Raw genomic sequence first — 14,487 nt, forward strand, 5'->3', positions numbered from 1 at the left:
ATCAAACAAATGAAACTATTATTTGCAATTTATTTGTTGAGGAAAACGGAAATAATACATATACATAATATTGCATATCTGTGTGTTGTAAAATATGTGAAAATCCAGGACTAGCAGTTCTGGCATGTTGTATTTTCTCATTGACCATGCACAATATTAACATAAATGATGCATTGTACCAGAGTTAGCTTAAAGCTAATTTGCATCTGCAGTCTCTTGGCAGGTTACAGACAAAACAGTACAACAGTTTTCTTCAGTTTATTTGAATACATTTGTAGAAGTAGAATATGTATTTACTGGGTATCACGCATCCAATCTCATTGTACATCCTGTATAATGACAATAAAGGCATTCTATTCTATCACAGGGTATTTGGTGGGCCTGACTATATATGGTAGGGGCTTTGTTTGTTTGGTCAGGTGTTCCACCCGGAAGGAGAAACAGTTTTTGACCACTGCAGCTGCAAGGACCTTTGAGACTTACAGGTGTTGATGTTTCAAGTGTTTTTGGAAACCTGTGCAAGTTTAATGGACACTGATGATTGTGGATAAAAATAAATGGACGAAGTGTTCAACTGGCAAGTATGACTCAGACTTTGATTCATCAGGCACCATAATCTGTGCGTCAATTAGGTTAGCCCATGTGTCGCACCTCAGTGGCTTAAAGCATTGGCTTAGCCTCTACCACATTTATTAGCATGCACGAATTATACATTGAAATGTTTGTATGCATCCTTATGTTTATCTTTTAGACACATCAGCTCACAAATTATAAACAAATACAGTGGATTGAGAGGCAACAAGAAGTTATGGGATCCAACAAAATGCACATTAACTACTATTAAGGTTTAGTTTTACCTTTTCTGTGAACTGCACACGTGACTGTGATGAATTAATCCAAGTATTGTTTTGCATTAAGAAAAGCGTTAGAGCCTGGTAATATATTATATTCCTGATGATTTTTTTTTTTTTTTTTTTTTTAGTGGAAGGAAGGAAACTACTTCTGAATCTCAGTTTTCACTGAAATAAAGTCCAACATGGCACAGCTGCTGGTATTATCTGAGAAAAAAAGTTACCTTCTACATTATGTAAAACGATCCGAACTGATTCAGCTACAGATTCCTGCGCTATCATGTTCTCGAGCGAGCCATGACACACCTCCACAGCCCCAGGGTGATACATTGTGACGGAGTAGAATCGGGGCTGACAGCAAAAGAAATGAAGAATTTCATTGACTGACAGGTAGGCATGTTAGAGATCTGCAAAAGTCTCTGATCAATGCAACTTAATCCTCAGAGGTGATATTTTGAGCAACACCTTCTCACAACAAAAGTCCAACGGACTCCTCCCAGGCTTGTTCCTTTTAAACAAGCAATCAGGCAGGTAGTCAGGCTTTCATCCAACAACTGCTCTGAAACGTTCCAGTATCGTTTTATGTTGAATATTTGTTTAGGCCTGGCACACAGTACTATTTTTTTCTTCAGGCAACAACTTACATGCCCAGATACAGACCTTCTAGAATATTTTCTATTCATTAGTTATATCACATGTACTACATTTTATATGAAACCATGTATTGCATGAATCAACAGAGTTATTTTGCTTTTATCAAAACTATAACTGTAGTAATGTTCCTTGGACACTAGAGTGCAGTGCCACCTCATGAAAGAAAAGTGAAACTATGAAAAATAACCTTCATGCTCCTAAACAAAGACTGAAAAAGAAAAGGCACCGATGTGCCCATATTTAGGAAAATTTAGAAGAAGCAACATTTTAAAAACGATTTTCATATGACAGGAAAACTGAGATCTTCCCTTTTTTCCCTGTAGCATTGCAGGCCATTAAATTCAAAGAATTTCCCCAAATCTCTCAGACCATTTGAGGTGCTTTGAGAGTGACGTGCAGCAGGGTGACTGTATGTAGATTCAATAACATGATGCTCATTCTGACAAACAAGTGTATCAAATGTAACTAATTTGTTGTAAGGTACATCAAGTGTATAGAGGATTGATGGGATTTTGTGCTTCATACTACAGTAACACTGTTCAGTGTTTGAAAAAAAAAAAAGAAAAGCATTGAAGCTGATTTCCACTGCTGAAACAAACAAACAAAAACTATTTTTTTTTTGTCATCCATAAGTCAGAATTTAGGGTTATTGTTTTGAAATTTCAACTCACTAACTCAATCTTCTGAAAAAATAACTTGGACTTGAGAAAATAACTTGAACTTTTGAGTTATTAAGTCGAAATTTCGAGATAACAACCCAGAATTTTGACTTATGGATGTCAATATTTTTTCAGAGACAAGCTTACATAGAAGGTCTTTGTGCACATACACCCATAAATGCATGTAGAAGGGTATGTGTGAAATGGCAAGAATCTATTCTCAACAGAAAGGTGTCTAAATCTAAGCAGACCCCCTTCTTTCTGTTAAATGTGTGTAAATAGTATAAAAGATCTCCCAGGAATATCATATACAGTGTATGTCTTTTCTGCTGGCCAGCAGCAGGATTGCATTGAGAACAATATAACAGACTGCTGGGGCTTTTAAAAGAAAACTAAAAGTATAAAGGTTTATACTGTAAATGACATCCAACAATGGGAAGATTTAAGAGTTATCATTGTTCTCAAATAACGTCGAGTCAGCCACGAGCTAGACTGCAGTGTGACTGGGCCACTCACTGCTGAACAAATATTTGTATATTTAAATATTCAGTTTTCATTCTGTAAGCCTGGTTAATGTGTAGTTTTAAACCTTTACTGTGCAAATTTATAGTACTGTGCTATTTATAGTACTGATTATCACTAATGATTACACTGATATTGTGAAATGTACTAATCTAAACATGATGTAAAAGATTTACTGCAGGATAAAAATTAATTAATCAAACATTATATAAAAAGCAAAGAGTTTAGCATCAGTCATAAGCACAGACATAGGCTGAAATTTTAAATGCTGAAACGCATACTTGTAATTCTTATTGCTTTAAAAAAAGAAGAAAAAATAACCCCAAAAACATTAGTTCAGTTTAAGCATGTGTTTTCACATAAGCGGGATGGTGATGGATGCTCCATTACCTGTAAGACTGTCATTTAATGTACTTTGAGATGAGCAGTAACAGTTTAATCATGCTTCTAAAGTCATTAAAAGTGTCTTTAAATGTTTCAGTATTAGTTACTTTTTAATCTTTGGTTTGTTTCATCAAGTTGAAACTGTTTCTAGTGCTTCCTTTTTGAGCTGCACAACATTTGGGCTATTTTTGCGATATGACTACTAATATGTACCGTTTCATACATAAAGAAGAAATCAGTGCTTTGGAGCTCAAGTGAGTGGAAAAAAGGATTTAGTTGTATGAGAAACAAACAAGCTGAAGTTAACAAATATCAGTGAAGATTTTCAAGCGACTCCTGATTTATTGCCACTAGATGGCACAACTGATCCGTACATAAACGCGACCTGTTAAGCATCTTGACTAAAGGCAACTGTAGGAAACGTCGTCTTCCGGTGCCAAACTGTTAGAAGTTGAGGGTGCATGCAGGACTTTGTGTAAAATGATATACACCGATACAAAAATAATTAAATAATTAAAATAAAAAATAAGGGAACACTTAAATCACAAATCAGATTTTGATGCATGAAATATTCAAATTCCATGAGTTCCTGATATAACCTTCATTGTGTAGCCTAATTCACTGATTAAAAAAAACACAAAAAACTTAACAATGGTGAGTGGAAACCAGAATCACCAATCCTTTAGGGGTTGGAGTCAAAAAGAGACCAAAAAATCTTAGTTGATAAATTATTATTATTATAAAATATTAATTTTGATCTACATATAAATAAGCCGCAAATAGTGCGTTACATGCGGCGCATCTGTTCTTGTTATATGTTATATTGTTAGATTTTATATCGTTGTATTGTTATATGTCCCTTACAATTGACAATATTTGTTGTCCCTTACAGGATCTGTGGTCTTCCACGTGAGATCAGGCTATCTAACGCACAGCCACGCCAACTTTCATTTGAATTTGTTTGTGCGCTACTTTTGTTGTGTTAAACAAAGTCATTACACAGTCCTTTATTAGCTATTAAATGTCACAAATTATTGAAATTACAGTGGCTGTATGACCAAGTCAAACAATCGTTATCACTTTATCGCTGGCCCCTCAGAGAGCTCTCACCCAGGATTTGTCATTTGGTCTGGTGTGCGGTTAATAAACCTGCGCTGTAGCCGCTTGGGGGCGTCGTATCTTGGTACGATTACAGACGCATTGTCGCCTTCCGTGCAATAAAAAGAAAGATATGCCAATCGAAGGCGCCAGGTGAGCAATAAGACAGACCAATTGAGACAGTTTGTATCATGTCTACACCTATTCACTAGCGCCAGGTTTGCTACATATTAACCAGACAATATACAAATAGAGATACGGCGCTGATAAACTCATGGCACGAGGTGCAATAGAGAGGGTAATCAGGGGATGTCGTAGTCTTAGTCTCTGTCCCAAAGTAACACTCCTTCAGTACACCACGCCGCCTCGTCCGTGTCAGCTTCCTGTGGCTGACGCTCTCATGCTGTCCTTTTTACTGCGAAACTCACCAGCGGACCTTTACAATTTCAAGAAGCCAAATTTGACTTTTTCAAGATGAGATGTCAAATCCAAAGAATTATCGTCCTGAAAACACAATATCCATGCTGGATATGACTTGCAAATAATTTCAGGATTTTTTTTTGAAACACCGCCACCTTTCCCGTGGATTTCCACAATAACTTTAACTCACAGTATATATGTATTGGTCCTACCTTGCAATTGACACCACGCGAGACCCACATAAAAAAAAAAAAAAAAAAAGAAAAAGAAAAAGCGATCAATTATTATGTGCGGCCTCTTATCCAGGTAGCGATCTCAGGTAATGATGCCTGAACTGGAAGGGTTTGTGGGGGTCTTAACTTTTCGATTTATGTTAAATGGAATTTTTGAACACAACCTGGACCATTATCGCCACACGAGTTTCCTAAAGTTCCTAAAGTGGGCAGAGACTACACTCACTTCACGAAGTGGTGGCAGCATGTTTTGGGGCGTTTACGCACAATCCCAGCCTTCTGTAGGTCGGCATGTGAATTTAAATTGATAAAGATTCCAATTTGTAGTTTAAATCGGTTACATAGGATGAGGTGAGAGACAGACTAAAAAAAAAAAAAAGGCATTTCAATATTTTATTGAAACTTTCAAGAACACGATGTCGATGTTGTAAACTAGACATAACTCCAATACAACATAACCCACTGACAACTTAAGAAACACAAAAGAAACCTTCATATTTTCGAGTATGCGGCACTTTTACGATCAGATTCTCAACGTATGTTAATAACAGAAAGATTGTCCACTTTTTTTCACACTTCAACAGCACTTTAAAAAAAACCCTTCTCCAAAAAATAATATTTTTTCAAGCCATTGGTGCAGTGCGTTGTCGCTTTTTCATTCGCCTTAAACAGTAGGACTTCACACACGGGGACAAGTGAAAATACAATGGCACATGAGTGTGAATAACTAGCTCAGTGGATATTTGGGAAGGGTCAAAGTCCATATTTTAAATGGGGTATAAATGCAGATGGCAACAAAAGGATAATAGCCCACAAACTATCTTTACACAGGTATATCGACAATAAATTAAGAACAGATCCCTAGAAACAAACTACTCAGTTGTATTTACAAGCAATAACAATATGAAATAATTACATAAATATTTTATATATTCCTATTTACACCGATGATCAAGACCACCTTTCATTTTTCTTTCTTTTTCTTTTTCTTTTTCTAGATTTACTTTAAATTCCTGCTTCCCTTTGCCTGCATGTCTGGGCCACACTTTTGTCACCAGTCATTTCAGAACAGGCCTGTTCTCATGTCAAAAAAGGCATAAAGAAAAACTAATTTAGTTTTATTTATTTCTTTTTTTACAGTTCATAACCTAATTGAAAAGAAAATTAAATGAATGCGTGTTAATTATATTCAAAATGGAATATTTTCCACTACTTTTCGTTTACCTTTTTAGTGTTGAAATGACATTCCGTTTGGTTTTAGAGGGCATGCAACGTTTTCAATGAATTAATAGCGTTCAACAAAATACAGCAGTCTTTCAAAGGTAGGTCAAACGGTAGTGAATTCAGATAAGTCAAATCAATTCAGAGTGCATATTAAAAACACATTTCCCCCGTGTACAATAAAGTTAGGAGACAGGACACAGCAGCAACTTCTCCTAAATCTGTAAGTCACACCCATGCCAGCGCTTCAGTTTCAATACTTGTACGGTATTCAAATGATAGGATACGAGTGATGTTTAATTTAACAAAAAAAAAAAAAGAGAGCGAGAGAGATAGAAAGAAATATACATATCTGATGGTTATTAAACAAAGTGCATTTCAGAAACGAAAACGTCCAACAGTTCACGGTTTGAGCTTTTCTTTTAAAACCTGCATCAATCTACGAGGGTGTCCTTGTCAATGCTGTCATCACCTTCAATACGTTTCACTTTTCAGGACACACACACAAAAATCCTAAGGGGAGCCGCTCCGTGGCCTGTCTTGATTTGAGTCGAGTCCACTGACCAGGCGCTGAATGCTCTGAAGCTCGTTGGCTGCGTCTTTCTCCGTGCAAGTTTTTGGGGACATGGAGACCGATCCGGAGGATATTGTGGACGAATGACTGGTCACCTCCGATGTGGAATCCAGGGTGACAGCAGACACGGGGCTCGCCGGTACAATGCCTTCCCCTTTCAACTCGGCCCCGCCGCTGGCCATGGAGGGCATAGCAGTGGTGAGCAGCGTGCTGTCCGGTACCGTCATGGGGAGAGAGTAGGGGCTGTACCTGAGTCGGGGGCGCACTGCGTTCAGGAAGGGGTGCCGGTGCACCGTGGAGGAGGCAGCGGACGAGGCTGCCGCGGCTGCTGCCATGTATGTGTACGGATAAGGGAATAAATTGCCAAAGGGTGACATGGCAATGCCCTGTGGGTAAATGGAGAAACTGAGAGTGAGCCACATATCACACCGCGGATCACACCATTCAAAACTTCTAACAGAATAAAACAATACGTGCCCTAAAGGGCAAAAATGCTTGAGAGATGTATTTGAATTCTCTTCTTTCATTCTGCCCCCTTTCCCTAAGTTTAAAACACGTAGCCTACTTTTCACGTATTGCTCCAGGATTTTACTTTCACTGGTCCAAAACGAAGATTTGACGCGCACAGATTGTCGTGGCTTCTGAGCGTCCGTTTACGCAGAGTTTTCACAAATCTTTAGTGCTGACAGAATATTCAGCTGCACAGCTTTACGATGTACCGCACAAACACGTTTTGTGCTTGTTTAAGAATTAATAATGCAATCGAAAATCCCGGTTGCCTCGTGCTTCCATTAACTAAGCTATAAGGCTTGCATTGACACCAAATGGGGGAAAAAAGACACTTTGTTGTCTATTAAAACATAATAATCGTTCCCAATGTGAGCCATGAGGTATTTCATTACTCCCCATCGCGGCTCTTAAACACAGAATTAATGACTTTATAACAAAACTAACAGAAGAAATAACAAAAAGAAAAAAAAAGTTTTTGCAAGGTTGCCTCGTCTCTGAAAGCCAGCTTTCCTTAACCAGTAGTAAGTGCACAACAACAAACCCAAGTGAAATCTAGTAAAACCGTGCCTACAACACCGTGCGCAGTCAAAATACAGCTGCATGACTTCACTTTGAATATTAGCCTATTTGGCCTTAAAACAAAATAAACAAACCCCCGCAAGAACAATACACACACACACACACACACACACACACACACACACACACACACACACACACACACACACACACACACACACACACACACACACACACACACACACACACTTTCTCACGTCGTGTTTAAAATACGCATAGGCTGTTAACTTATGAGCATTAAAGGTATACTGTTATCTTATTAAATCTGGGACACGGGCCTAGTCGGCTGCACTAAAAAGCCGATCACGTGTTTGCGCAAAGCTGGCGGAAGGCCTAGGCCAGAGAAAACGGGTTTTACCTGTGATGCCAAGACATGTTGCTGCAGATGAAAGGGCAGACCTGGAGCCCCCGTCAGGCTTTGCGGAGGCGATGCCATACTAGCTGTGTCCATGGTGCTCACCCCTCCCGTGGACACGGCTGTCAATAGTGGTCCCATGCCTGCGGCCATGTTTGTGAATGCGCCTCCCATGTTGAACTGACTGGGGTGCAAGAGAAACGGGTGCGCACTCCCTAGGTGATTAAAAAACTGTTGTCCTGTTAGGCCTGTAGGAAATCCAAAATTATGCAAGTGGCTGTGGCCTATGTGCGCGCTGTCGGTCTGAACAGTCAAAGGCATGAAACTGTCCTTGCTTATTGACCTACATTCGTCCGTTTTGGGATGGTCCTGGTTCGGGCTCTTGAGTTCTTCCCCAGAGCGGGTGGTACTGGAGATAACAGTTATGGGGCTCTGTCGTGAGTCTGCCTGGCTTTTTTCAGTCCTGGGACCGCTTTCGCGGATCCTGCTAGTAGAGTCACTATTACTGAATGGATGCCCCTTAGCTGGACTCGCCTCATGATCCTTCCCGTCCTCTGTAGTGGTGGAAATCTTGCTGGAGTCCGGACCATCTTTATTGTGTCCATCTTTGCTCTCGTCGTCGCTGTCCTCATCGCTGTCGCAGAAGTCTGTAAGTAGGAGGAGTAGGATATCAGTTACCCTTTCGCACATCGGCGCATCATTACAATAATAACTCCTACTATCTGAGATACTACAGCTGACCCTCAGAGGTCGAATAGAAAACAAACATTCAGGACATTTATTGCACAGTGAGAAGACTGATGACGTTTATTTGCATTGTTTCCAATAATATTTGAAGGTGCACATTAACAAGTGGATTTTTTTTCTTTTTTGAGTATTTTAATGTATTTTTTGCAAATTACTCCAAAACAGATGTACAAGACTGATGAGTTGTCTCTGGACACAATACTGTGCCATCAGCTATGATGAGGCTATTCTTTTTTAACAGTGTTCAGTATTAATCTAAATGAGACAGTCATTGCAGATGATTTTTCTATCAGTTTTCCTCATGCAAATGATCAGCTATTCATTCATAGCTTGCCTTCACAAAGTTAATTGAGCACATTATATTCGGCTTCCCTGCAAAAGTCTCGCCATAGTGGAAATTTTACGAGTTGACACATGACTTGTGATCGGAGCTGTGACTAGCGGTGGGGTCTGTCAGCCTACCTTTCAGGTGTGGGGGGCCCACTGTAGACACGGCAGGGGACGAGGCCTGGCCGAAACACTTAAAAGGAGGCTGCTCTCCAGAGGAGTCGTCTGAAGCCCCGTTTTCCTTTTTCTGCTGCTCCTCGTATGAACGCATGGATTGCAGAGCCAGCTGTTTCCTGTGCACAAGTAGCCAGGTTATTATAGGTGGTAGCCACTGTTGTCAGGTTAAAAAAAAAACAATATCAGCAGTAAAAGTAACAGTGCAGAAGCTCATTGAGACTAATTTTAATACAAACGACGGATAACTTTGAAATTAGTCCACAGATCTAGTATAATCTTGTGAGGAGCCAGACTCCCTGCGGTTAATGTGGAAGCTTGGACGCAAGTTTAATCCAGCAAGATAACTGTATCTCTACATGTAGCCTAGATCTTAAGTAAGTCTTTTTTTTTAATTAATTAATTTTTTTATTAGCAATCCACGTTTTCCTTCTTGCTTACCTCTTTTCCCGTCTCCCATTGCCCGTATCACGGAATCCTTTAGCAAATGGATTATGGTCGATTTTCAGCTGCGTTATCTGAAATAATTGAAATTATGTGTAAATAACAATAAAATGGGAAATGAAACATCCACAAACGTCCTCATTCAGTGTCAGTGTAAGCCAGTCATTTTTCCAGCTTTACAAGATACAATGATTACTGGTTCCAGAGGCCAAAGTTTTCAGTGACTTATTTTTGGTTTTGGAGATAAAATACACCATAAACAAAAGATGCAAGCAGACAAAGAACGCACGAGTCCTCATATTGGCACGTTTCTCCATGAGTGTGAAGTATGCAGCGTTGTTTGTGATTTTTCGCAAAACTTTATTCACTCACCACTTCCTCTCCAGCTGGCAGTGTTAGAACTGCAGATGGGAGGGCAGATGTGGTGCCATGGGTTTCCAGCTATTTTAAAGAGCCACTGAGATGATTCTGATTTTATTTTACTTTTCCTTACAGAAAATAAAAGGCTACCACGCACCAGGGTCTGCTACAATGCCCCCTCTTTCCCCCCTTCTTTACGTTTCCTCGCTCCTCTTCTTTCCCCCATTTCTCATACCCCAGGCTTTACACACACACACACACACACACACACACACGCACACACACACACACACACACACACACACACACACACACACACACACACACACACACACACACACACACACACACACAAATGCGAAGACGCAGAGGGAGAGAATGGGAGTCTGGGCCTGTGCCAAATCCTTTCCACGTGATTAAATAAAAGAAAGATAACCTGTACAACATTCCTCTGAATTATGACTTTTCTACCACAGGCTGGTGAATGTGGCACTTAGCCGCAACCACCCCCCCCCCCCCCCCCACCTCCCCCACCCCCGGCCCACGCTATGATACTCCAAGCTCCCAGCCTCAAACAAATATGACGTCTTTCATATTTTATGACAACAAAAAGGTACAGAGCAGAAAGGAAAGCGCGTCCGGACGGCAAGGAAGGCTATATTTGAGAACATATTCAGAATATAAGCTTAGTCTTCTTAGCATTCATTTTGCTTACCTTGTCATTTTGATAAGCTGTCACAGCAATGAAATCCGTTTCAGGAAAAACGTAAGTCCTGAAGGTACTGTACGGGAGTTTGAGAATATCGTTGGCCCTCACAATGTGAAACCGAGGCTGATATTTGTGCATCGAGTTAAGAATGGTCTGCAACACACAGTCACAAAAATGATAAATTAAAAAAAAAAAAAAAGAACATAACGCAAAAGATCTGGACACAATTTATTCTGTGTTATGTTCTGGGGTCTATTCTGCTAAAATATAAGCGTTATTTTACAGTTTCATTCACAAAAAATAGACAAACTCAGATATACCTGCACTACTGCGGGTTTGAGTGTCAAGCTTAATATTTGAAATAATTATAAACATGTAACTCTAAAAACATATTTCAACGTAAGGACATCTGTGAATTTTATTTTTGTAAACGAGTCTTTTAGGGGTTAATAAAAACACACAAAGTGTACTTAGATAAAATAAAACTAAACAATCAATTTTAAATCATGACGACATGTGTTTACTAAAACGGTAAGTTGATAAATAGGAAAATTGACATACATTAGTTGAACTTACAAATCCATGCTTGTCAGAGATGTTATTTGTCAGCTTGAGCTTGTGAAAATTGACGACTTTTGACATCCACTGTTCACCAGTAGCCGGACTGTCCGGGTGAATGTACATCCTCTTTGGCATTTCGGGGTCGGCCTTTCCTGCCACCATCCAGCGGGAGTTGTGAAATTTGTACCTGCAGTCGTCGGCTGCAACTATATCCATCAAGAGTATATACTTTGCCTTCTTGTCCAGACCAGTGCACCTCACTTTGAAAGGAGGGAACATCCGCCTGTAACAGAACAAAAACAAAATATGAGTATGAGTGTTTTGGAAAATAAATCACTGGGTAAAATATCCAAAAAAAAAAAAAAAAATATATATATACACGTATATTAAATATATAATCCAATCTTTACATGTTAAGAAGTGTATTATATCGCTATAACATATTGTGTAACGTAACAGCGTGTTATTAATGAATGTGCTAACGATAACGCAGCCGAAAAAGTGTGCAACTGTGTGAGGTAAATAAATACATTATATCTATATGCTCTCAAAATGAATGTGAGACAAACGCTAAATAAATGGTGCCTTGATTCTTAATGCCACGAAAGGCCTACACACACACACACACACACACACACACACACACACACACACACACACACACACACACACACACACACACACACACACACACACACACAAAAATAAGATTACTATAATGATCAAATTAATTTAGACAGCGCTGTATGAGATATTTTGACAGAGCATTCTGACAAAAAAGTTTAGATAAAAATGGTAGTGGGGGAAAAATATATCATAAACTGTGTATAGATCTTTGAAGTGAAAACTAATGAACTACAAGGTTTAATATTAATAATTCATGAGCTGCATGCATAATCCCCTTTCTTTTAGCTTAGTGTAGGCTATTTCCCACCAATAAAGACATCTAAGTAAACTGTCTCTGCAGGCTGTGTGAACACGAAAACTCGCTCTGTAGCTCCAGGTTGGCTCTCTTTTTTCTATCAAGCGAAAAATACACATCTTTAGAGAGCTAGCTGATAGCTGCGTTTGTATTTCATAATGAAAAAAGGTCGTTTTAGCGTTTTATTTGTGGCGTATTTATGCTGTAATGAAAGTGTAACCATTACAAGTTAGAGAAACGTAAAGGCTAAAGTAACTGTAGAAATGATCTCTATATCTATAGGCTAACGACATAACATCACGAATTTTGATCACGCACAACAGGATTCTGCATTTTAAAACAATATTTGGATTAATACACAAATATATTTCACCTTCCGGATTTTGTGATGACCATCTCAGTACCCTTCTTGTGGAAGAGTTCCCAAAGCTCCTTGGCTTCCAAGTGAACTTTTGGGTCGTCTTCCACCTCCTCCTCAGGCTCCAAAGTCTTCAAAGGCCTGAGGTGGGCGGCAGCAGCCTGGTGCCCTAGCGAGGAGAAGTGGAGGCCGGTCTCCGCGGCTCCCATCAGTTGGTCCATGATCGGCTTTCCCAGGGCGCCCGGCAGAGAGAGGGAGCCGCTGGGAGGAAGAGCCAGGGCCGGGAAGAAAGGAGGCTGGTGACCCAGCATTGCACTCATGGCAAATTCCGGACCCCGGTGAGGTATAAACGGATGATATGCCATACTTGATCCTTGTATAACTGGATCTCTCATCAGGAAGTTCATCCAAGAGCAGGCAACAAATGTAGACGACTGGTTGAATGGAAAACAATATTTCTTATAACAGCGAGGCTTGCGTATGACAGCAGCAAATAATGACAAAATAAAAAAAAAGTAAAAATGAATCTGGAGTTGGAAAGCGTTGGAAATTCCTCCTTGAACTCGACAGGAACAAGCATCCACTATTTTTTCCCAAGTTGCCGGGAAATCTCTGCAGTCATTTGCTGAATTTTGGTCAAAAGTCCGCAAAGTGAAATGTAGAAGTGTTCTCCATTAATCTTCAAGAGTGCTGCCAGGCCGATTTTCTTCGGAGGTTAACGCGCAGCGGACAACTTTCTGTGTCTTTCGAACATTAGTCGAATTAAACCAAGTGAGGTGAGTCGCTTAATTGACTGCGGCGCATTCCTTCTCTTCTGCTGCTGTTTACAATATCGGCATTCCTGTTAAAATGGGTTCCTTCTTATTGGCTTCAGTCCTGCAGCGAAAGCGACGTGTTGAAATATTTCGATAGCGCCGAATAATCCCCCTGCCTTTACTTGCTCCGGACATGTACCCTCACACGCACACACACACTTTATTCCTCCTCTCTCTTTCACGCACACACACATTTCAGAGAAAGACGTGTGCAAAAGAAAGGAGTCCGCTGACGGCCAGAGAGAGAGAGAGGTGGTAAGGTCCCAGCTCCGTGATTTTCCTAGCGCCTCTGTGGCCCATAGGGCTTCATGCTGTATGGATGTGTGTGCAACAGAGAGTAGCAGCGCTCGGTTTGATTGGCTCTTTGACGCTTTCGGACCAATTGTGTGGCTGCGTAGGCGTGGTTCTAACAGGTCGGGTGGAGGGGACAGACTTCAGACTTATAAAAAGGTGTTTGGAAACTAAAAAGGGCTTTGCCGTGAAACACCACCCTGCCTCAGCCAGTGTTGTGTGAATATGTCAACATCGTTACAGAACTTGCGCTATTGGTCGGTCTGTGAGACCCAGCGAAAGGGAGAGAGAGCAGACAAGCCAAGCCGGGAGACCGGCTCGCTTTGTCGGAGAGTTGTTGTGTTGCGCTGCTGAATTCCTTCTCTGTCCCATCCCCTGTCGTGTTATAGTGTTCGGAACATCACGAAGGCTATTATATTGATTTATTATTAGAATTGTGTCATAATTTAATATAACAATTCAATCTTTCACTTCGCAGTTTACATCTGCGCGCACAGATTTATCAGCACCGGAAAACAGCGGAGCATTTCCAGTAACGACCTCCTTTGAAATCAAAGTTCAGGAAAATATGACCGGGTGAAGCATGAAGCGATCTACGATAAGCTCCTGCATGTAATGTAATGTTAGGTGCATATTTTGACGCCTGTGAAGCTTTCGCTAATTTTTATTTTAGGTTGAAATAGTTTCTTCGGCTATTTATTTTGTTTTTTTTTTATTTT

At 40.1% G+C, this 14,487-nt stretch overlaps 1 protein-coding gene and 1 long non-coding RNA gene across 3 annotated transcripts in view; one reads left to right on the plus strand and one right to left on the minus strand.

The window, feature by feature from the left end:
* Positions 1-5,200: 5,200 nt before the first annotated feature.
* On the minus strand, positions 5,201-13,785 carry tbx3a (T-box transcription factor 3a). 2 transcript variants are annotated; one of them, XM_030743023.1, is made up of 7 exons: positions 12,678-13,785; positions 11,398-11,665; positions 10,828-10,974; positions 9,750-9,826; positions 9,270-9,427; positions 8,064-8,707; positions 5,201-7,002 (listed from the first exon to the last, which is right to left on the minus strand). In XM_030743023.1, the coding sequence occupies exons 1-7, from the start codon at positions 13,067-13,069 to the stop codon at positions 6,556-6,558; spliced, it is 2,133 nt and encodes a 710-aa protein (XP_030598883.1). In that variant the 5' UTR covers positions 13,070-13,785; the 3' UTR covers positions 5,201-6,555. The 2 variants fall into 2 exon arrangements, with proteins under 2 accessions (XP_030598883.1, XP_030598882.1); XM_030743022.1 differs by having other exon boundaries at positions 11,383-11,665.
* The window catches only part of LOC115789555 (uncharacterized), a 37,285-nt gene continuing 36,468 nt past the window's right edge, over positions 13,671-14,487 (plus strand). The window contains exon 1 of the long non-coding RNA XR_004020706.1: positions 13,671-13,732. This is a non-coding gene — a long non-coding RNA (uncharacterized LOC115789555). The remainder of the gene's footprint in view (positions 13,733-14,487) is intronic.

The sequence above is a fragment of the Archocentrus centrarchus genome, chromosome 12 (genome assembly GCF_007364275.1).
Source record: "Archocentrus centrarchus isolate MPI-CPG fArcCen1 chromosome 12, fArcCen1, whole genome shotgun sequence".
Classification (NCBI taxonomy): domain Eukaryota; kingdom Metazoa; phylum Chordata; class Actinopteri; order Cichliformes; family Cichlidae; genus Archocentrus; species Archocentrus centrarchus.